This window comes from Lynx rufus, unplaced genomic scaffold (assembly GCF_022079265.1).
Source record: "Lynx rufus isolate CCGP_SWC_20201006 ecotype Redwood Valley unplaced genomic scaffold, mLynRuf1.p SCAF_20, whole genome shotgun sequence".
NCBI classification, from domain to species: Eukaryota; Metazoa; Chordata; class Mammalia; order Carnivora; family Felidae; genus Lynx; species Lynx rufus.
In genome coordinates this window covers 1005864-1027061 of record NW_025814835.1, presented here as the reverse complement: position 1 = coordinate 1027061, position 21198 = coordinate 1005864, and the positions used below count along the sequence as shown (strand labels likewise).

Here is a 21198-nt window from a genome sequence, read left to right as displayed (position 1 = left end):
TGCTATTTTGCAAGAAAGTCTTGGTTTTGTGAAATAAGGGCTGTCTTATTTTTCATGTTTTTATGTAAATAATCATGCCGATTTTATGTTGGGCATTGATTACCTCCCACCACCCTTCCCCATCCATCTAATAGTTGGTGAATGCTTGATATCTAATTTGCTCTTTATTAAAACACACAAAACCGTTGGCTCCGTAATTGAAAGACTGCTCTTTTGTCAGGATATAAAATGTAAACTGTCTTTCAGGCAGATAAATACTCTCATCTGCATTGAATGAAGCTGCTGCTTTCTTTTTAATTTTAAATTATTAAATACTCGCGGATTGGCTAAGCATTGCACATTTTCCTAAAGGTCACAAAGTTCATTCAGTAGACAAGAAAGTATTGATTACAGTGGCTTAAAGCCAACAGTGCAGCTTAATTTTGACCAGAGTAAATCCACACAGCCCGCCAAGATTGGCTGTGTCCTGAAAATACCTGTTGATGGGTTGTCTGCACAAGTATTACCGTGTGAATTTTTTTCCTTAGATTGTCTCTTAAATTAGGCTTTTCATCTAAAACGTAGTATTTTAGAAACATTTGGTAATTGCACAGTAGGAATTCAATGCCATTTTTAGCACCAAATGGCAATTTTTGAATTGCTAATAGATATAATTTATGCTAACAGAGATTTTAAAGAAATCACTGAGGAAAAAGAGCTTTCTCTCCTGCTGAGATTAATTTATGAAATGACTGAAAACATTTTTAGACAGCAATTGAATATGATTATGAATATAAACATGTTATCAATGCAGCCGATGCTTTAGTTGCACAAGCAACTGTGTGTTGATGTAGAAAACTTCATTACGTGAAACCTGTGGTTCCGGACTCTTTAAGTCAACAGTAAGTACTTAACCCACTGCTCTGCTCTGGTTGAAATTTTCCTACCTTCGAGTTGCATAAAAAATGGTATCCAAGGAGATTTCGACTGCAAGTTGCAAGGATGGAAGTTTAATTGCGGTTACAACTGCTGTTTGAGTTATTCTCGTCTGTAAACACGAGGTTTTTTCCATTTTCGTTTTCAATTTCAATTTAATAGTTTGAGCATTTGTAAATAGAAGTGTATTAATATACTGGATCTTGGGTTTTCTTCCTTAAAGACAACTCTATTTGAATTAAAAAACAAAAACAGAAAGTTGCAGGATTTGTTGAATGATATTTATTTTATATTTGAAGCTCTTGTTGCAGGTTCACTGCTAAGAGTCTGTAAAAAATACGTAGGCATCTGTCTCCAAAATTGCTTTGGAATTCACATTCTTTTATATGTCATCGTCTCTTACCGTCTGCGAGAAGCAGATATTTACAGGAGGCGGAGGCGGTTTTGTGAAGTCACGTTGTGTGCACTCTCTGCCTGTTCACTCAGCTTTTGTGAAACTGCCCTGACATTCGTGTTCAGAAACGTGGCTGTCGTGTTTTATTTTTTACCGTTGCATAAATACAAGGTTAACACGACTTTCCCATTGTAAGATTTCCTGAGTCATCGAGACACACATTTGTGTGTATATAAATATATATTTGTCGACCACCAACACTGGAAAGGACTTGCTATCTCATTTGCTTTGCTGTACGTACAAAGATATTTATATGTAGGTCAGTGTGGAAAACTGGAAAATCAAAACTTTTAGAGGATGCTTTTAACATAGTTGAAAGTTCTAATTGTCTTTTTTTCAATTTATTTTAGATATAATTTTGAGGTAACCTTACCTCGCTTTGTATGTGATTTGGTTATTGGAAAGCCAGTGCCAAAATTAAGAAATTTACTCTAACTCAGGGCATATTCTCAATGTTTGATGGAGATGTAGTTAGATATTGTGCCGATTTAATTATTTGATTGAAGTATTAAAGATTTTCCTTGGAGAGACTGTGTTAATTTTTTCTTTTTCCTTTTTAGGTTTTGTATGAACAATTCAAGTTTTTCTTGAATCTCTATTTTCTGGTAGTATCCTGCTCGCAGTTTGTACCAGCATTGAAAATAGGCTATCTCTACACCTACTGGGCTCCTCTGGTAAAAGAAAAGATTTTTGAAATTAAGTTAAATGATTATTTAGAATATGGTTTTAGGAGTGGAGATGATTGAGAGAGAAACTGATCAGATTTTAAGAAATGTGATATTGTTGCCGCGTATCTGTGAACTTCCGTGAAAGATTTTACAGAGCTCGGTCACGTGTGTGCCGGGCAGCCCCGCAGGAGTGTCCGGGTGGTGCACTGCTCCGGGTGTCATCTGGAGAGGCCGCTAGGCACCCCTGCTGGTGGGGGGCGGGGGGGTGGGGTGGTTTCCATGGCGCATTCTGTGCTGAGGCTGCGATAACGGGTCGGTCTCTCCCCTGTGCTGATGGCACTTTCTGGAACCAGGTTGTGATCTGCTCAGCGACCCTCTTGTCCTGACAGATGGGCGGTTCTTACTTTTGGCTGAAGTATCTCAGTGAAGTCCGGACCATTTCTGCTTGACCCCTCAGTGCATAAAAGTTTTGGAAAGGCAAATGATAACTTCTCATCGAATACTTCCATTTCCACCATGATGCCGCTGGGATAGTTTGATGCTGTTTGCCGATAATTTTCATCAGTTTTCAGCTTATGTAGACAATACGTATGCCTTCTTTTTTCCTTGCACCTAGAAAAATGGACTGCTTCCTTTGGACTGCTCCCTTTTGGCCAGATTGTCAGCATAATTCAGTCAAGACAATGTAGTGAAACTCCTCCTTTAGGGAAGGAGCCAGCGCAGTGCTCACTTACCTGCCGAAGTGCTCCTCTCGGAGCCGGGACGTGAGCGGCGTGCTCTGGAGTTCATTTCTCCGGGCTGCGCAGTTCTGCCGCCTCTCACAGCCGGTCTCAGATGCGCCAGGGCGACTGGCAGAGGGGACAGAAGTCTCGTTGGCAGGGTCGTTGGAGTCAGCCCCTCCTCCTGTGCACCCACACAGACTTCAGAGGAGCGCAGGTTTGAGCAGTGACAGTAATGGTGTTTGTAGTACAGAACGATCACGGAGTCAGTACGGCGCACTCAGGAAATCAGTGGGGTTGGAAGATGCCGGGATTATCTAAGTTAGGCCCCTGTGAGGGGTGGCATTGGGATGACATCCGGATTTCTGAGAGCCCGGGCCACGCACTGGTCAGGGAAGAGAGAGGCGCGGGCCCGGGGAGCCACGGTTGCGGAAACTCTCGGGCCAGGATGCTGGGGGTGCCGCTGGAGCTTGGGGACGTGGGGCGGTGCTTGTAAGGGAAGTCAGGGTGCTCGCACTTGATCCTGAGCGGGAGAGGGAGCCCCGTGACTGTGTGGGTGTCGCGTAGCACACGGGCGACACCGAAGCTCAGACCTCAGTGCGCAGAGTTGGTGTTCAAGCCAGGTGGCTGTGGAGAAGCGACGGAGGGGGGACTTTCTCTTCTTTTCCCCCCCTGCTCACCCTCCTTCCCCTGCAGGCAACTTCTGTTTGCATTTGAGATTCCGTTGTTACGCGTCTCCCGGTAATTTTGCTGCTTACGTTTGTCTCCCTGAAATCGTATTGTTTGCATGCTCTGAAAGTTTGCATAAAGATTACCTTAGTCCGTGTACCCTTTTGCAACATGCGTTTTGACTTAACATTGTTTTATAAAACGGATCCCTGACACGTACAGGTCTAGTTCACGTACTCTTCGCTTCTCGGAAGTGTTCCGTTGAATATATACACAGTCGATTTGTCCATCTTCCCAGGGAAGGAGACTTTCAGTTTCTTTCTGATTTTTCACAGTTAACAGACTCGGCTGTGACGATCGGTCTGATTGTACGTTGTTCCCTGTGCATCCTGGGAGTCTCATTGCCTAAGCCCTGCTTAGTTTTCCCATTTTCCAGTGAAAGCGTAGATCAAGTGTACTTACGATCTCAGGGTGTTTATTTTTGGCCCCTCTTCCTACCCGTGGCTTCGCAGGGTGCTCTCACCCCTCCAGTGTCGCCGCCAGCTCGGCCTGAAGTGTCCATTAGCGCTGATTGTCTGAGGACACGGGACCCTCTTAAAACTCTGACGTACAGAGCGTTCGTTTGTTTTGCTTTTGCGTCTTTTCCTCATGACTGTGACTTAGGTGGCTCGTAACCAAAGAGAATGTTCGTTGCAGGTGGATTCCTAACGAGGACTTGCTTTTAAGTGTGCGCAGAATTGGCTGTGTCGGCCAGAGCCTCCCCTTCCTCTGTCCGTGTGGAGTTTACGTCCGCCAACCTGACCTGTCCTGTCAGCCGCAGGTGTTTGAAGCACTTGGCGTGTGGGAATTCACTTCGCCGTGCTCAGAGAAGTGCCCCGGTAGGCACCTGGCTCAGTACTCCTAGAAGGGACGCTGAGCAGAGGCTCGGGGGCCCCGCGGAAAAGTGAAAAGCCCGCTTCTCCCGTTTGAGTTGCGCTTCATGCTTCCTCGGGACGTGCCGGCCGTTCCCCGCGCCCCTGTCCCCACTCCCCGGTGGACCTCCAGCTGGCCCGCTTAGGAATCCGCGCCCTGCCGTTCCCTGCCCCGGTGGCAGCCACGGTTGGTGCCTCTGGTCGTGTGATCGGTAAGGACTTGTGAGTCTGTGCTTGCGCTCCTTGTGCACGTTTTAACCTCTGATTTAGCAAAGGTCTTAAAAAGTTGATGTGTGCATCAGGCTCGCCTTCGAATCCCAGAAGCAGGCTTAGGTAGACTGGTTCTTTGATCCAAGCTCCCCTCTGAAACGTTGTTTGGAAACTGAAAATTCAGATACCACACAGAGAAGATCTTTTTTATCAGTCGTGGCAAATTTACACTAAATCTGTATCCAGACCACATACTGGTTTTTGTTTTGTTTTAAAGTAAAGGAAGCATTCTGCAGCAGGATTCTCACAGCTCCTGAGTTCCTCCTGTTTCTCGAGCCGCCCGTTCACCCCGTCCTGGGGGGCCTGTCCCGGCGCGTGGCCTTCGTACGCACTCACGTCGCACCGCCTTTTCTCTGCTTGCCTTGTGAGGTTCTGTAAGGCAGAACCTTCTGAGGTTTCTTGCTCAGAAAAAGGGCTCGGCATCTCCAGGTTCCTCCCTGACAGAAACCCGCCAGTCCAGCGTAAACCCGTCATCTGGCCGGTGGTTATGAAATCTTCGGTCTCCCGCCCGCTAATTTTCAGCAGGCAACTTCTGATTCCTTCCCTCTGTTCTCCAGCTAAAGGGTGTTTCTGAAAACGCTGATAGCTTCGTAATCGCTTTTGTCAGTTATTCCTGGCAGTATTGTTTACTTCAGCTCTGATCTCCTTTCTGTTATATCTTGCCATATGACAGAAGAGTCAACTGAAAATAATTGATTTCATTATTACATTCTTGTGTCGGAATGAGGATTACCTTTCGTATCATTCAGCCTTGGGAACAGCTCTTTGAGGGACAGCTGGTGTAACCAGAGTACCAAAACGGATCGCAGTGCTTCTGTCGGAACGAATGAGGTGGGATAGACCTGCCCATGCAGACGATTCTTAGAGGACGTCTGGGTTGGTGATGCTACCTCTTCCATATAAGATGTGGTCCTGGAAGTTTGTTAACACGTAACTTCCAGGGTGACCAGGGCGTTTGCAAGAGACTCTGACTTTCGGTATGATTCTCCAGTCCTTCCCTCTGTCCACTCCTTTCCTGAAGTCTCTGTACTTCGCTGGTGTGGGTGGAGTACGGAAAGGAGAAAGCACATCACTCACTGGGACTCCTATCGCATGCTGCCCAGGGACAACCACTCTCGCAGAAGTACTTGCGCTCCTTGTGCCTCAGTTTCCCTGTCTGAATTATTGCTCATTAGGTTTTTGTGGCATTTAAAAGTTGACTCATTCAAAAAACATAGAAAAGTTTGGGCGCCTGGGGGCTCAGTCGGCTACGCGTCCGACTTCGGCTCAGGTCACGGTCTTATGGTTCGTGGGTTCGAGCCCCGCGTCGGGCTCTGTGCTGACAGCTCAGAGCCTGGAGCCCGCTTCGGATTCTGTGTCTCTCCATCTCTCGGCCCCTCCCCTACTCGTGCTCTCTCTCTCTCTGTCAAAAATAAATGAACATTCAAAAAAATTTTAAAAACCCCATAAAATAGTTTCTGGGGACTCCTGGGTGGCTCAGTCAGCTAAGCTTCTGACTTCTGCTCAGGTCATGATCTCACGGTTCATGGATTCGAGCCCCACATCAGGCTCTGTGCTGACGGTGTGGAGCCTGCTTGGGATTCTCTCTCTCCCCCTCTCTCTGCCCCTCCCCTGCTCGTGCTTGCGCTCTCTCTCTGTCCCTCAAAGTAAATAAATAAACTTAAAATAAAAAGCTTCTGGTATATAAGAATCCCTCAAGTTTAAACTGGTATTATATCAATAGAATTTTTTGTCTTTTTATAAAAATGCATATCATTTTGGCAGTTACTTTACATGACTCCTGGGTCGTCTGGCGAAGTAGGAAAAGAGAAGTCCACTTGATGAAGCAAGATTTAGTCATGGCCTGTGGACCGGCCACGTGAGACATTCCCGTCATCCGTTCTGATTAACAGGCTGACCTCAAATACTGTCGTGTCACCGAAGTACTGTCACCCCCTCGCGTCCAGTTTGGGTTTTCCAGTAGCGGTACCGTAGCTTCGGTCTCGGACGTGGTCGGTGCTGAGGTCGCGGGAAGGCCCGGCCCCTCCTGTGGGAAGACTTACTTACCCACATCTTCCGTAGGCCGTCAGTCTGCAGTGACCCAGTTAAGACTCAGTGGATGTAAACTCTGCAGGTGGAGGTCCGTGGGTCGTAGACTCCAGTGCCTGCGAAGGAAACCCTGGCCTCAGCTGTGCCTTTCTTGGAATCTGCTTTATGTTCTGAGGCTGGCTTTTGGGGTTTTTCTCAGGATAGATAAGCCGGAGACGGACGTGGCGGCACGGGAGTGGCCTCCACATCTGTTACGTGTTCGGGGAAACCTCAGGTTTGGAGCGTGGCTGCGAGCTGCTTGTGTGCACCAGCGGTCTTCAGGGCTCTATTTCCTCCCAAGAGCGCTCACCTCCTGTTTTACAAGTTGGGACCCGACCCTCTGTCACATCTTCTCTAATGTTACTGCTTTGAAGTAGAAGCCTACTTTCACTTCTCGAGTTCTCGGAAGCACTGGGAACTCTTACGTTTCGTGGCTTAAAGTTCCTTGATGAATGGAGAATTCACTTTTGCTGTCTTTAAGCCATAGGGTTAAAGGGTGCAAGTTAGATCCACCTGCACAGTTTAGATGACATACACACATCTGGGACCTGCGCCTCACAGAGGAGAGGTGAAGGCGCCCTCTTCAGGTGGGGCTTGAGCAGAACACCTTCCAGGTGATGGCCATGCGCTCGCCTGATTGACCCTCTCCTTTAACGGTACCGTCTTCAGTGTGTAAGTAACGTGCTTGACAGCCATTCTCCTCTTACCTCTCGGGAGTCACAAACACAGTTTTACGGAATTCTGCATGGTGAACGTGAGTCCTAATAGTAAATACTCTCTATGTGAGAATGGCTCACGGAACTGTCTTTCCCGGATGGGTAGATGTGTGTTTTTCACGTTACTGACAATGAGTTGTGACTTAGAATTTGTGTATTTAAAGTGGTATTGTCTTCTCACCCGAGACTAACGGCATCTTTGAGTTAAGGAAATACGGTATTTCATCGTACGAGTGTACCAGGAATTTCTTATTTGTGGACATTTAGGTTTCCGGTTTTTTATATTTGATGCCGGGATCCTTGTTTTTTTTTTTTTTTGTTTGTTTGTTTTTTAGGATAACTTTCCAGACGTGGAACTGTTTGGTTAAAGTGTGTATAAATTTTAAGGCTTTTGATAACACTAAATTTTTTTAAAGTATTTTTGGTATTTCCTGTTTCGGATTTTCATATTTTTTTTTGTCTCATATGTGCTAAAAGACATTTAGATGGAAAAGAAAGAGAAAAGCTGTCTCTGTTGACAAGTGGCATGACCTGGTGTGTAGGCAAGTCTGGGGAGTACACACACAGACTTGCTGGGGCTGATAAATGAGTTAGTGAGGCTACGGGGTATAAGATAGATACACAAAAAGCGCTTATATTTTTGTATACTAGCAGTGACCACCTGAAAATGAAATTAGTGTAGTAATTTCATTTATAAAAGCATCAGAAAGGAGAAATAGTAGATTTAGCTAAAATGCAAGATTTCATACTGAAAACTTAAAACGTTTTTGAAAAAATTAAAGATCTAAATAGATAGAAGTCATCCCATGTTCAAGAATTGAAAGACTTGATATTATTGTAACGATAGCACTCTCCGAATTGATCTGTAAATTCGGTACAATCCCTGTGAGAATCCCACGTAGCTTTTTTGGCAGAAATTGACAAACCGATCCTAAAATTCATATGGAAATACAAGAGACGCAGAGTAGCCAGTGCGTCCTAGAAAGTAGATCAGTATTGGAGGACTCCTGCCTCCCATTCCAAACTTACTTTGAAGCTATAGTCATCAAGAAGGTGTGGTACCAGCTGAAGGATAGATCACGGGATACACGTCGAGTCCAGAAACAAACCTTGACACTTAGGACAACTTGATTTTTGGCAAGGGTGCTAAGACAGGTCAGTGAAGACAGAGCCAAAGAATGAATTTGGACCCTGCCTCCTGTCACACACAGAATGTAACCGAGAATGGGTTACAGACTTAAATGGAAGAGCTGAACCCAGTAAGACTCCTGGAAGAAAACAGAGGTGGAGTTTTGGGATCTTGGACACTAAAAGCCCAGGTGACCAAAGAAACAATTGAAATTGGACATCATGAAAATTAAAAACTTTAGTGCATCAGAGGACGCTATCAAGAAAGTGAAACAATACAACCTGGAAAGTGTAACCTCACACTTGCAAATCATATCTCTAACAAGGTATTTATATCCAGAATCACATGAAGAGCTCTTACAACTTCGCGTGAAAAGACGAATGACACAGGTAAAAAGTGGGCGTAGGATCTGAATAACATTTATCCCAGGAGAACGTGTATATGGCCAGTAAGCTCATGTTAAGTGGTACAAGCACTTTGGAAAGCAGTTTGGCAGTTCATGAAAATGCCAGCTGTACTGTGTCACCCGGAAGAGGCACTATGGTTGCAGGGGGCTGGGAGCAGGGGAGATGGGAAAGGGGGGTGAGCTTTCTCTTTGGGGTGATGAAAGTCAGATGGTGTTGATGGTGGCACAACTCTGAATGCGCCGGGGACGGCCGTGTTTCAGTAAACACAAGGACCACGGGTTCCAGGGGCCCACGTGGTGTAGCCTGTCGGCAACACAAAAACAGCCCTGGGATAACAGGTTGCTGTCCCCTAAGTGGAGTTGCCCGGCCTTGCCTTGGCCATTTTCACAGTAGACGGGGATGCTCATCAGTCAAACGAAGCCTGCTGGACAGTGTGGTCCGAGAGAGGTTGACTTGAAGAGTAGCCGTGTAATGCGTCAGAAAACACCCAAGTAGCCTTTGAAAATGACTCCAGCCACGTTAGCGGTGTAATAGATTTCACAATAGATTCCAAGTACATAGGTTTTCTGTAGGGGCGCCTGGGTGGCTCAGTTGGTTAAGCATCTGGCTCTTGACTTCGGCTCACGTCATGACCTCACGGTTTGTGAGTTCGAGCCCCACGTTGGGCTCTGTGCTGACGGCACGGAGCCTGCTTGGGCTTCTCCCTCTCTCTCTGCACCTCCCCCACTCCCATGCTCTCTATTTCTCTCAAAATAAATAAATACACTTTGAAAAAAGTTTTATTTAGATAGCATCAAGTTAATCTGTCCAGGTTTTTACTTAAAAAGTGAGGAAGTAGGGGCGCCTGGGTGGCTCAGTCGGTTGAACGTCCGACTCTTGATTTCGGCTCAGGTCAGGATCTCCTGGTTTGTGGGTTCGAGCCCCACATCGGGCCCTGCGCTGGTAGTGTGGAGTCTTCTTGGGATCCTCTCTCTCTCCCTCTTTCTGCCCCTCCCCTGCTCATGCTGTCTTTCTCTCTCTCCCTCCCCCCCCAAAATAAAAAAAATAAATTTAAATAAAAATATTTTTTAAAAAAGTGAAGAAAAAAAGCGTGGTGGCTGTGCCTGTGCCCCACGTGTGTCTGTAGACGCTGCCACGGGGAGAAACTTGTCATGCTGGGATAGCTTCCTGTTGCTACACATTTCGTTCTACCAGAAAGAGAAGTATAGGAAATGTGTGATTTTGATGTCAGTCTTTGTTGATTTGAACTTGAATGCTCGCATGTTCTGAATATAATTCATGGGGTTTTTGAAGACTGTTGGTTTCCTTATTTTTAGGTTACTAAGTCCTTTCTGATGTTTGGCTTGAAGTACAAGCTATGATATGAATTTAAATTTTTTGGCTGATAGAATCGTAAATCTTATATATTATATTTTTTTAGTGGTGTTTCATTGTTCCTTTTTGTCTTTGTTTTCATTTATGTTTTAGAAGTAACATTGGCGGGTGGGGGGTGGGGAGTAAAACTTTTTGTTACTGTTTTGTTATTTATAATCCAGTTTTCTCAAATATCTGATTTTATTTTGTCTCATAGGGATTCGTTTTGGCTGTTACCATCATGAGGGAAGCAATTGATGAATTTCGGCGTTTTCAGCGAGACAAGGAAGTAAATTCACAGCTCTACAGCAAGCTCACAGTAAGAGGTCAGCAAGACACTTTTGATTTAGTTTATCATTTGCTTAATGTAGCCATCACGTCAGAGTTAACATAAATGAAAGAAAACGTCATAATTCTGTTACCGAAAATAGTATTATGCAATTACATATGGTATCTAATTAATTTTCTTACGATAACGTAATGCCTACAAATTCAAGGTGGATTTTTTATTCATTCTCCAGATGCTGGGATGTGTGTGTATGACTATAAACATGTACACACTTAAACACACATGCGCACACGCACACAGAGAACTGGTCGTGTGGTGCGCTCTGTCACGGTTTGTGTATGAGGGGTGTGCACGTAGACACGTGTGAAACCCAGCGGGTGCAGGACATTTTCTGTGAAGCCCTGTATCACCTTACCTGCGGTCTCTGTTTGTGTCATATTTTCAACACAGTCGTAGGGTTAGACAGTTAGTACCAGGGCCTTAAACTGTTTAAGTGCAAGGTCTCGGAGCACCTACAGTTCATGTCATGATCCAAAGAGGGACTACATTATGCCCATTTCTCCTTAACTTCGTTCAGGGCTTTTAACCCTTGCTTAATTTATGTTTTTAAAGAGTTTGTTTATTTGGTCTCTCAGTCTCAGTGGAAAAGCAGCGATGTATTGGGAAGAGTGTGGGGAAAGTATTTGTGGGTGGGCATTATGCCCCTCAAAAAGTGACAGTGACACCAAGACAGTGATCGCATCAATGAGGGACAATGAAGGAAGGCACCGAAAAGCTAAACACGTATTCATAATAACTTCAAAGCCTGTTTCAAAGATGAGGTTTAGAGTGGAGTTTGTACCTTCTGATTACGTGGGGATATCTGTACGTTGAATTATTTATTTGAAATAATTCTCCAAAAAAATATTTTTATAGCTTATTTGGACAGATCTCGTGTAACGTAGAGTTTATCCGTTGAAAGTGTGCGGTTCGGTGGCTTGGGTCTGTTCACAGAGTCGTGGAAGCATTACTGCCGTCTACTTTTGGAACGGTCTTGACGTTCTAGAAAGAAACTCTGAATATGTTAGCTGTCATCCCATTCTTGCCCCTCCTGCCCCTCCTCCAGCCCCGGGTCCGTCCCCCGGCCTGCTTTCTGTCTCCATGGGTTTGCCCCCGAGGAGCAGGTGTCCGGAAGCCTGCAGCGTGTGGGCTGGTGTCACAGGCCTCTTTCCCCGGCGCCCTGTGGTCACGGGTCATCAGTTCATCGCTGGCGTGGCGCCTGGCAGCGCTGTTTTTCTTTTCGTTGCCCAGGGCTCCTCCTCTCTGTGGCATGCCGTGTTTGCCTCCCATTCAGTAGTAGGTGGACATTTGCGTTTCCACTTCAGGCGACTGTAAAGAATGCTGCTGCAAATGTCTGCGTGCGGTTTTTCTGTACGAACGTGATGTTACTTCTTCTGTGAGCATACCTACCACGAGTGAAATTGCTGGATTATATGGTAACCACGTTCTTGAGAAACTGCAGACTACTCTTCTGATCGGCCTTGCCAGTTGGCCAAACCAGCTGCTGGTTTGCTTTCTCACCAGCAGCGTGTGAGTGGTCCGGTCTCTCTGCGTCTTCGCCGGCACCTGTTAGCGTCTGTCTTTTTGTTGCAGCCGTCCTGTTGGGCGTGAAGTGGTAGCTCGTTGTGGTTTTGACTTGTGTTTCTCTGGTGACTCATGACGTTGAGTGTCTTTTCATCTGCTTATCGGGCGTTTGTATGTCTCCTTTGGAGACGTGTTTTTTCAGATTCTTTGCTTACTGTTGGAACTGGGTTCTTTTTTTGTATTTATTGAGTTGGGAGAACTCTATATATTCTGGATTTAAGTCCCTTGTCATTCTGTGATTTGGACATATTTTGTCTCGTTCGGTGGCTTGTGTTTTCTTTTTCTTGGTGTCTTCTGATGCACAACAGGTTTCATGTTGATGAAGTGCTGCTCATCTGTGTTTTCTTTTATTGCTTGTGCCGTTGTGATGTATCTAAGGAACAGTTTGTCAACCCAGGGTTGCAAAGGTTTACTTCTATATCTTCTCCCAGGGGTTTTATGCTTTTAGCTCTGACGCTCAGATGTGTGATCCGTTTTCATTCTGTAGTTTGTGTGGATGTATGACATGGGGCCACATTCCTTTGTGTGTGAGTATCCAGTTGTCCCAGTGCCATTTTTTTTTTTTTTAAATTTTTTTTTTTTTTTCAACGTTTATTTATTTTGGGGACAGAGAGAGACAGAGCATGAACGGGGAAGGGGCAGAGAGAAAGGGAGACACAGAATCGGAAACAGGCTCCAGGCTCTGAGCCATCAGCCCAGAGCCTGACGCGGGGCTCGAACCCACGGACCGCGAGATCGTGACCTGGCTGAAGTCGGACGCTTAACCGACTGCGCCACCCAGGCGCCCCGCCCAGTGCCATTTTTGAAAAGACTATACTCTTGGGATTAAATCGAACGGTTAACTAGTGAAGAGTTTTGATGTATGAAGTAATGGCACGGTGGAGGAAAGGTGTGTTGTAGAGAAGAGGTGAAGTTTTGGAAAAAAGGAATCCCCAGAGTGGCCAGGTAAATTAGGTGTACCTTTGACGTGTCTTTTTTGGAATATAGTATAGGTCCCGGCTTAGTTTTTAAATTGTTTTCATTGTGATATTTGGAATGAGTAGAGATTCGTTTCCGTGCATTAATTGTATCATTCAAAACTAAACGGCATGGTGATCTCTGTGAACCATCAGTCGGCAGTCCTGCCTGCCCTCCTGAGCGTAGAAGCAGTGAAGGGGCGAGCACTTGCCTCAGAGAGAGCAGCCCACATTCTCAGTTTGGGACTCCAGGCCGTGGCTCTGAAGGTAGCGGAGCGGCACGCACTTGCGAGAATTGTGTCTGTCCAGCCTGGCAGGGCCACTTGAAGGACCGAGTCAAGACGGTTGTCTCTCTTCCTCTGATTGGATGTCACTCAGGGCAGAAGAGCCAAAAAAAAAACAGTCGGCATTTCGGAAGCCTGTGTCAGCAGCAGTGGCTGGGGGGCGATAGGTGATAGTTGACACACCGAAGAGAGTGTCGAGCGCCCGCTAGAAGGAGCTGGAGACAGGATTCTTTGGAAAATCGGGGCCTTCAGAAGTGCGTGTATTGACAGGAGAGTTTTGAAAGCCACATCCAAGGCCAGCACTGAATCATGCTCAGAAAAGACCCCAAGAAAGTGTTTTGCCTCTAGCCAGTCTCTAGGCTCACTGCAAGCAGAGGTGAGGTCTCAGGCAGAGTTGTAGACAGCTTGCCGAGTGCCGGGTGCCCCGGGACAGCCAGCCTGCCAAGGCTGGGAGAGGCTGTTCGATCCCTCCCTCCCTCCCTCTCTCCCTCCCTCCCTCCCTCCCTCCTTTCCTCTCTCCCTCCTTCCCTCCCTTCCTCTCTCCCTCCCTTCCTCCTTCCCTCCCTCTCTCCCTCCCTCCTTCCCTCTCTCCCTCCCTCCCTCCCTTCCTCCCTCTCCCTGTCTCCTGTCCTTCACCCTTCCTCCCTTTCTTCCTCCCCCTCTCATTCCTTCTTCCCTCCATCATCCCTCCTTTTCTTTCTTAATCTCACCCCCTCCCCTTGCAGGGAAATCTTTTTCAAAACACTGACTGAAAGACTTCACAGACCACACATGACGAGGAATACACACTTTACAAAACAGTTCTAGAAAAGTCACTAAACGTGCACGGCTACAGCATATACTGAGCAACAAAAGAAACCCAGAAGAGGAGGATGTGACTGATTTCCCGAGTTACCAGATTATAATAGTCAAAATGTACAGGTTTCCACAGGAAATTATGAAGCATGCAGAGAAACCATGTGGCCCAGTCATAGAAGAAAGGAACAGAAGCTGTCCCTGAGGAGGCCCAGATTCTGGACTTACTGGACAAAAATCTAACTCACCTGCCATAAGTATGCTCACGGAGCTAAAGGAGACAACTGAAAAATGTTAAGAGACATCAGGAGAACAATGTACTGTATTAAACAGAAGATCGGTAAAGGTATAGAAATGATAAAAAGGAAGCCAAGAGAAATTCTGGTGCCAAAAATTATAATAAATTGCAAGAGGAACTCACTCGAGAGTTTCAGTGGCAAATTTAAGTGGCCGGGAGAAAGAATCCCTGACCCTGAACCTAGATCACGTGAGATGATCCATTCTGAGACGTGGAAAGAAGAACGAGGAAAGTTAAGTAGAGACTTGGGGGCAGCACTAAATGCGCTAATGTGCATGCATTGGGAGTCGTGGGAGTCGTAGAGGGAGAGGGCGGAGAGAAAGTTTGAAGGAATAATGGCCGTTAACTTCCCAGATTTGTTAAGAGACATGAATCTACACGTTCAGGAAATTCCGTGAATCCCTAGAAGGACAAACGCAGAGAATCCACACCGAGACGTTGTAATCAGACAGTTCAAACCCGAGGACAAAGAGAATGTTCTGAAAGCAGCAAGGGAGAGACAGCTTGTCACACACAAGGCCTCTAGGGTAAGAGCCTGTGGAGGACCGGAGGTGGATGACGTTTTTAAAATGACAAAAGAAAAAACTGTCAACCAAGAATTGTGTGTCCCATTCACGAGTGAAGGAGAAATTCGGATGTTCCCAAATGCCTGTAGAATTGAAAACAGGCACTCGAGCAAATACACATGCAGCCACATTCATGCAGCGCCCTTTATGATTGCCATTGGGGGAGAACAACCCAAATGTCCATCGGCGCGTGAGTGGATAAACAAATTGTGCCGTTTTCTCACGTTGGAGTATCATTCAACCGTAAAAATTAATACTGATACAACATGAGTGAACCTCGAAAAAGCCGTGTGAGAGAAATCAGACACAAAAGGTCACGGACTGTACGACGTCATCTGTGTGAAGTATGGGAACAGGTAGCTTACTGGAACTGAAAGCAGGTTGTGGGGGGCACTGCTTAGTGGGTTGACGCATCCTTTTGTGGTGAGGAAAATGTATTTGAACCTGATAGAGTGGGTCGCACAACACCGTGAATGTACCCCGTGCCGTTGTAGTACTCACTTACAATGGCTGATTTTATGTTATGTCACTGTCACCTAAAAATAGTAAAAACAGTTGATGAAGGCATACCAATAATTAGGGCTTTTACACTTCTATGATACTCGAACTCAGAAGATCTTAAAAATAATTGTCAGTGGGTTTATTTCAAATACAAATGGAGATTTACCTTTTTACACAAAATTGACGACCATTGGTCCTGTTTGAAAGGACGTTTTACTCGTAGATGGTAACGGTGTGGCTATCTCTGACTTCCTCCTCTGTGATCTGTGTCAGGTGACTTGCTCATTTGCATAACTGCCATCCTAGGTAGGTTGGTGTTCTCTCCACCTTACAGGGGAGGGGCCTGAGGCCACCGCTCAGGGATCTGCCCCGAGTCCCTGCAGCTTCGGTGGAGCGGCTGTGTGAGCCCAGCCCCCTCCGACTTCATGTGGCTGTTCTGTGGGTTGTACGTTGCTCTGTGGCTCGTTATTCTGATGCAAATGATTGATGCGTAAAATCTAGAATGTGAAAAATGCACGTAAAAATGTAAAAAATGCTCCTTGGCTAGTCTGAAACTTGTTTTCTTGGGAAGAATATTCTGTGCTCATCTCCTTAATTTGTAGCATTTCATAGGTTATCTGTTCTTTGAATGGCATTGATGGCTCCTTCCTTATGTGACTGAACTGCGGTTCGTCTTATCGTGTTTATCGTATTTACAGTATTTGAATTTTGTATTTGGAGTTCTTACACACACTCTTATAGAAATACTCTGGGAAGATGTTCCCTGCTCTATTTTTTCTTTTGAAAAGGAAAGCCACGACCACTTTTAAGTATGCTCGGATCTTGAGGGTACTTTGTTAGAAGCAGAGAGTATTTTAACTGGTGCACGAGCTCAGTCGACACCGGGTGATCTTTAGCCAACTGCACACTTTGCTGCTTGAGAGGCTGTCTTGTCATGTGGGAATTTTCCACGTCTGTTTCTGCTCCGTTCTTTGCTTTCTCCTTGTTTGTGACCTGCTTTATGATTCATGGTTCTCTCCTAATGGATAGCACCCGTCAGAGTTAAGGAGGAGAAAATGAAATTGTTGGCAGCTTTTCAGAAATCCCTGATGAGGAATTTGAATTGTGGGGTCATTCTGCTTTTGGTTTCTTGGGATCAGTGCTGTTTTTTTTTTTTTTTTTTTTTAACCTCTTGCTCCAGAGAGGTGTATAAATTGCATCCTGGGCTGTAATCATTCTGCTGGCTGGTTCACGATTCAGTTCCAGATACTTAGTACTCACTATGGTCGGCACTGTGATCCCCTCCGGGGGTTCAAACACGAGTGAGTCCTGGACTGTGGTTTTGAAAGAGCTCCTGTAGTATTCTAGCAGATAGGATAAACTCAGAGGTTTTTGTTTACTTGCTTTTGTTTTAATCAACCATCAAATCTCAGTAGGACTGTATCACGTCACCCACTATTACTGTGTATTCCAGATGCACACCTAAAGCTAATGTGGAGCTTTAGAAATGATCGGGAATTGATTCTGGGCTGTGGCTTCTCTTTACACTTGGTGATGACTGATTTCCAGTGGCTCTTACCTGTTTCTTGTAATGGTTATGGCATTCTGTTGTTCAACGTGTTAGACATATGAAAGAGAGAAGAAAGTCTGTTGTCTTTGAACTTGTGTACATTGTGTGCGTGTGTAGTTGTCAGAGAACGCTCACATATTTAGGTGTTTCTTGTGTTCCAGTTTCCTTGCCAGAAAGGAACTTGACCCGCTGAGACAGTGTTCTTTCTTCCTGTGTATTTTAGCATCTTTGATTCTTTTGTCAACACTGTTGTCACATACTTGTTAAAATTCTTACTGTTATTTTTACATAAAAAATCATGAAATACCTATTAAAATTTTATCACCTTTTAGTGAAATTTATTGTTTGTGAGTAATGTTTTCTTGAAAGATCTCTGTTTAAAAATCCCTCTTTAGTGCATTTTACACACTGTCTGTGGGCAACGCACACTTCCCCAGGCACGTCCTAACATGTAACTGGTTTCTTGGGTTACTGCATCTTCCGCTTGGCAAAAGGAGTCCCTTTTGTGACAGTCATGTCTTCAGATAGTTGGGTTTCTTTTAAATAGTACTCTCAAATGTTGGCTAAATTTTCCCATCAGAAATTGCTTAGGAGCTGATGAACTCAGAAGTCATCGGAGTGGGTTTCTGCAGCTGCTGCTCAGAGAGGCATCGGTGACTTTCCTTCTTATTCACGTGCCATCCCTCGTTCGTCCACTTCTGTGATGGTGCAGGTCAAGTAGAACGGTACGTCTTTTCTCACGAGGTTGGAGCCTGCTCGGTGCTTCCCGTTCATCTTGAGTGGTTTTCAGCATCTGTGGGCTGAGCAGCGTTTGGGAAGTATCCGTTCAAGAATGTTCTGGATACATTACTACAGGTGTGCCGTCTAGTAGCGGCTCTCCGTCTGTCAGATCTGTATGGTAGGTCTCCATCGGTCGGTTGTCGTAGGTTGTCGTAGGTTGTCGTAGGTTGTTGTAGGTCGGACACGATCAGCAGCTGAGATTCATGATCTTATCTGCTCCGCCCTCTGTGGCTGCGCGTGGTGGACGTGGGTCCGCTCGGGGGCGGTGGGGGGGTGGGGGGACAGATACACAGGAGCAGATTCATAGCTTCGGGACCGGCTGTGCGTGACCCGTCGTGCTTTCTCAGCTCATCCTGGGAGGATCTGTGTGAATTCATTTCTTTGTGGCCTTGGTGCGCCACGAGTCTTTTATCACATTGTTTGGAGATTGGGGCCCGGAATACGTGAAAGTAACAAGAAACGCCGGCTAACACGACGTACCTTGGCACAGGTGGAGTCGTGTGGCGGTGTGTGTGTCGCCAGCACCCCGCCCCCTCCCTCTGGTAGCGGCTGTTACTGTGCTGGTCGCTGTGCTGCTGGGTCCTCTGCTCTGTGTTCGTGCGGCTGTTTTCCCTGAAGGTTCCGAGGTTGTTGGCACCTGGCAGGATCTCAGACGATGGATGACTTAAGTAAATGAGGGGTTTCCAGAGCAAATATGACAGCCCTAGGCCTGTTCGCACTCCAGTGTGCCCGCTTGCGCCTCCCCCCAGCTTCCTTGCTCGCGTCAGGTACAGCATTGGGTTTAACTTGCTGCCTTGACTGGTGAAAAATACTCTCCTTGTGATTTGCTTGCTGCTTACCTTTTCACATTTCCTTGCTTATTGTGATCTTTTATACGAGTTTACTCGTCTTTCTTCATACGTCCATTTCTACCTTTTCAGAATTTCTCTAAGAGAAGCTTATCACGTGACAAATATTTTTATCTTGTTTGACTCATTTTTTATCTTTTTCTTTAAAATTTGTTTTTTACTGTTTATTTATTTTTGAGAGAGAGAGAGAGAGACACAGAGCGTGGGCAGGGGAGGGGCAGAGAGAGAGGGAGACACAGAATCCGAAGCAGGCTCTAGGCTCTGAGCTGTCAGCACAGAGCCTGAAACAGGGCTCGAACCCACAAACCCTGAGATCACAACCTGAGCTGAAGTTGGATGCTTACCCGACTGAGCCACCCAGGCGCCCCTATCTTTCTCTTTTAGATGTAGATAAGTTTATAATTTTTATGTATGCAAACCTTCTGTTTTCCTTTGTGGTTTTTACTTTAATCCTAGAAAGGCTGTTCAACCCTAGTGTGAATATCTTAATTTCCCTACAGTAATATTTCTGTGTTTTCATTTTTCATAGCTGACGTTTCCCTCCATTTGCAATTTCACATTTCAGGTGTCTATTCCATGGAGAAGGGACCTGTCTTCTTTTTTTACCGCAAATGGTTAGTTAGTTCCTTTAAAACCAGTTTTTAATGTTATTAAAGTTCTTTTTCCAGAGGCACCTGGGTTGCTCAGTTGGTTAAACGTCTGACCCTTGATTTCAGGTCAGGTCATGATCTCAGAGTTCATGAGTTCAGGGTGACATCATGGAGCCTGTTTGGGATTTTCTCTTTCCTCCCTCTGTGCCCCCCCCCCCCCCCCGGATCAGTATGCTTTCAAAATAAACTTGAAAAAAAAAAACTAAAAAATAAAAAAGACTAAAAGGGCACCTGGGTTATTCAGTCAGTTGAGCATCCAACTTCAGCTCAGGTTGTGATCTCATGGTTTGTGGGATCGAGCCCCACGTCAGGTTCTGTGCTGGCAATGTGATGTGGAGCCTGCTTGGAATTCTCTCTCTCTCCCTTACTCTGCCCCTCCCCTTTTCTCTCTCTCAAAATAAATAAATAAATAAACTTAAAAAAAAATAAAGTTCCTTTCTCAGACCTTTGAGAAATGTGTCAGATTTCTTTGGGCCCCATTCTTTGCCTTGAGTTCTCCAGGTTCATCCAGATCTCCGTGCCAGCTCCATTCCAGTTTTAAATAATCTTCCTTTTCGGCATGTTCCAGCGTCTTAGAATCTTTCCCTCCCTTCCTCAGTTATTTTTCTTTTTTCATTATTTGGAGATTGTCTTCTCGTGAATTAGACCAGTGGCATCGAACCCTCATGAACAGGCTCGTGGTTGCTCATTATCCTCACCTGTGGTTTCTTCTCTCTTGTACCAAGGGCCCGATGTTAGTCTCCATGCTGGGAGTGTTTGTGCAGCAAGAAACTGCCGTGGGATGAGCGAAAATCTAGAGGAAATGAGAGACTAGGGACGATTTTGAGCCATATTTAGTTCATCTCCCTTTTAGCGGTAACATAACCATACAGAATCGCGGGGCATTGGGATTTTTGTACATTTGCAGGCGCCTGCTTTCTCGTCAGGTTTCTGGTTTTCGTGATTGAGAGTCTTAGAACTTGTTAATTATGAGCCGTTGGTGTTAACAGTACTTTGTATTTTAACATTTGGTAGAGGTGTAAAAAGTCTTTCTAACCACAGAAAACAGAGGTTGGGAATTTCTCTTAGGCAGACACCAGCAGGCTTAACCAAGACTTTGAAGTATCTTGTCTATAGTGAGACCACATAATTTTCATTTGTATTTGTTGCTTGATAAAATATTTAAGAGTGAGATACTTAGCAAGTTTTTAAACCCGCGTACTTTCCTACAAAATCTTTATTTCGTGAAGGTAGTCATTTGCTATTGATGCTTATTTCTGCATTCGCTGCAGCAAAGCGTGTACGTTGGTTGGCTGCAAGTCTGTCTGCATGGTCTCTTCCGGCAATTTTGGGCTCTTCGTTGGTATTTGGACGGTAGACTGTTTCAGATAGTGAGACCATGTTAGAAGGGAAGGGGTCCAGTGAATAACATTCAGTGTCTCATCTCTGTGTCTTACCACGATATTTCGTTATTTCCATATTCTTTCTAAAGCTATCTCATACTTTGTTTCCTGATAGAATAAGAAGAAAAATTTGTGTTTAACTTGAGCATCTTACTTTTTTTTGATTCCGCCACTCTTTCTCTTTTCTCTCCAGCTGCTTTCGGGGGGTGGGGGTTTCCAGTACCCTGCCCCCCATCTCCGTCCTCTCTTCGCGAGCTCTCTGCCCTCCACGGCTCCTCTCTCCGCACCACGTACCTGCCGAGTTCTGTGGTTCAGGTTGTGCAAATTGTGTTAATCCTCAGATCAGTTTTCTAGGCGTGCGGGATGGCTTGGTGTTGATCTGGCTGCATTTCAGGGACG

At 45.5% G+C, this 21198-nt stretch overlaps 1 protein-coding gene across 5 annotated transcripts in view; it reads left to right on the top strand.

The window, feature by feature from the left end:
- ATP9B (ATPase phospholipid transporting 9B (putative)) overlaps positions 1-21198 on the top strand; it is a 257177-nt gene that overhangs the window by 40156 nt on the left and 195823 nt on the right. For 4 of the 5 annotated variants that reach the window (XM_047086323.1, XM_047086325.1, XM_047086322.1 and 1 more), the window contains exons 4-5: positions 1930-2043; positions 10496-10604. In XM_047086323.1, the coding sequence (XP_046942279.1) occupies positions 1930-2043; positions 10496-10604 (223 nt within the window). The remainder of the gene's footprint in view (positions 1-1929; positions 2044-10495; positions 10605-21198) is intronic. The other variant, XM_047086327.1, reaches the window with a different exon arrangement.